Source organism: Seriola lalandi, unplaced genomic scaffold, assembly GCF_002814215.2.
Source record: "Seriola lalandi dorsalis isolate HSWRI2012SDOR001 ecotype SW California unplaced genomic scaffold, Sedor1 jcf7180002054666, whole genome shotgun sequence".
NCBI lineage: Eukaryota > Metazoa > Chordata > Actinopteri > Carangiformes > Carangidae > Seriola > Seriola lalandi.
This window is the reverse complement of record NW_019525219.1, coordinates 285488-287987: the sequence shown is the minus strand read 5'-3', so window position 1 is coordinate 287987 and position 2500 is coordinate 285488. Positions and strand designations below refer to the sequence as shown.

Below are 2500 nucleotides of genomic sequence, written 5' to 3'. Positions count from 1 at the left end.
TGTTCTGGATGAAATGAAGACGACTGCAAGAGGGAGACAAAGAACAACTCTGGAACTGAGTCTAAGATTGTTGTAGGAAAAAAGGCTCCGGAACAAGAGAGTGTCTTTCTGAGTTTATCATCACGCTGGCAGCAGGAGGCTGTTGCATCAGGCATCATGAGTCACTTCGTACAGAGAGACCACCTGAAATGTGCAGCTGCGTCTTCACACATGAGAGACATCAGGTTCAGACTTACACGCCTCTTTAAAAAGCTGAGGGTCAGATTGTTGGGGACAGTCGCAATAATCAATCAATCAATCAATCAATCAATCAATCAGTCAATCAAAACAATGATTCAAACTAAGTAAGTTTTGATTCATTCATTCGAAACAGCTGAAGAAAAAAAATGACTGTCATCCCTCCAAAAGATAAATACGGCAGCAGGAGGATTAACACTTGTTGCAACCACGTTCCTCCATGTTGCTGAGGCTGATGGGAAAAAAACTCTGCTGAGCTTTCACAAAGATCAGTGTAAACCTGGCATGGCGGGCGTATGCTGCGCTCCGTCTGTCAGACCTCCATCAGAGCGTGCTGCTGACACGTCCACGTCTGAAATCCCCTAAATGTCATATTGTAAACAGCAGCTCCGGGCGCATCATCGCACATCAGAAAATCCCACGGCCATTAAACACCATGAATCACCTCTGTGTCTCTGCAGGTCGAGAAGTCTCTGCAGCGCATTCAGAGCGGCCAGTGTAACGCCATGTACACGTCGCAGCAGAGCGTCGAGAATAAGGTCTGCGTGTTGGTCTTTCTACCTCTTTTGTCTTTAAATGTCACACCGTGTCCTCCGCTCACGTCCGTGTGTGTTCTCTCCTCGGGGGGGCTAAAGGTCGGCGGGGTGCCCGGGTGGCAGGCCCTCCTGTCTGCGGTGGGTTTCCGGTTGGACTTCTCCGGTAGCGGCGCCGGCCTCCCCGCGGCGGTTTTCTTCCCCACATCGGACCCCGGGGACCGGCTGCAGCAGTGCAGCACCACTCTGCAGTCCCTGCTCGGTACCACAGCCTGTCCATTACTCAAAATGTCTCTCATGTCACTCACACTGACAGAATAACAACGTGTTTGTGCCTCCAGGACGTAGAATAAATAAACTGAGCTCTTAGATCAATCGGACCGACACGGCACCAGTTGTAAAAAGTTACAGCAGAAAATATTCATGAGCATGATGTTGAATGTGTGATTAACCTCCTGTGCTCCCTCAGGTCTCACCCCTCCAGCTCTGCAGGCGCTCTGTAAACTGGTCACAGCGTCTGAGGCCGGAGAGCAGCTCATTCACAAGGTACCGCCTCCCACAATGCACTGCGGTTGTCACAGCTGTTTGTAACACTGGTGGACGATTTACTCAGATACTTGACTGAAGCAAACGCACCAATGTCGCCTGTGAAATATTTTTAGTTTTTTATCTCAAATAGGTGTTTAAAGGAAAGTGAGAAGTTTAAAGGGGAAACTTTTCTCTCACAGACTGAAACATGTGGCGAAGGAACCTGATTAAACACTAATTAAAAGACGCCACAAGCCAAAAATAAAATAAAATACAAATACCTCAAAACTGTACTTGAGCCGAGTATCTGAGTAACTGCACTCTGACTTCCCCAGACTGACGTGTGAGCGTTGCATGTGTGTTTCTAGCTTCACTCAGTGTCTCAGTGTGACTCTGTTGTGGACATGCGATGTTCCGCACCGGTCCCATCTTCACCTCCACGTTCAGCTTGAAGTGAAACATTTCATATGCAGCCATTCACGTGTTAGTGACAGGCAGCCCTCCGCACCACGTGGCTTTCTGCAGATAGCATCGTCACACAGCGAGTCATCGTTCATGCATGGCTGAGTGTGCAGTGACTCAAACCCAACGTTTACACAGGAGTTAAACCACTGAAGTTCTGTTTCCTCTTCCCTCTTACCCACCTCACAAAGGCGGTTAAAAGCATGGTGGGAATGGTAAGTGTTTCCCGACGACGTTACTGACTCCAGTTCAGAGAAAGTTTAATGCTGGTCCAGGCAGGAGATAAGAGCACTGAGCTGCCTGCGAGTGTTTTATTTGACAGATGTTTGCGATGTGGCTGCTGCATCAAACTCAGCTTTACGAGAGTGAAGTCAGAATCGATTATATGACCTGTATGTTTTCAAATGTGATGTTAGACATTTAGTCGCAGGCAGACAGGTGTGTCCACGTTCTGTGATGTCTTTCAGTCAAACTTCCTCTCCCTCATCGTATCTTCTCTCCGCCCCAAAGCTTCACCAAGTGCTGGTGCAGCTGCAGTCAGGCGACAAAGAGCAAGACTTCTCACTGGCTCCCATCCAGGTGTCGATAAGCGTGCAGCTCTGGAGGCTTCCAGGCTGCCACGAGTTCCTGGCCGCGCTCGGTGAGTCACCACTTCACTTTCACTTCTCCCCGATTCACTGTCATTAATTGACTCCATCAGTCTTTTAATTACTGGGTTCATGACCCCGAGGTCACGTCGA

At 48.8% G+C, this 2500-nt stretch overlaps 1 protein-coding gene across 1 annotated transcript in view; it reads left to right on the top strand.

Moving 5' to 3' along the window:
* The window catches only part of ttc28 (tetratricopeptide repeat domain 28), a 108401-nt gene that overhangs the window by 101148 nt on the left and 4753 nt on the right, over positions 1-2500 (top strand). The window contains exons 28-31 of the mRNA XM_023421195.2: positions 699-776; positions 873-1032; positions 1240-1316; positions 2271-2400. Of these exons, the coding sequence (XP_023276963.1) occupies positions 699-776; positions 873-1032; positions 1240-1316; positions 2271-2400 (445 nt within the window). The remainder of the gene's footprint in view (positions 1-698; positions 777-872; positions 1033-1239; positions 1317-2270; positions 2401-2500) is intronic.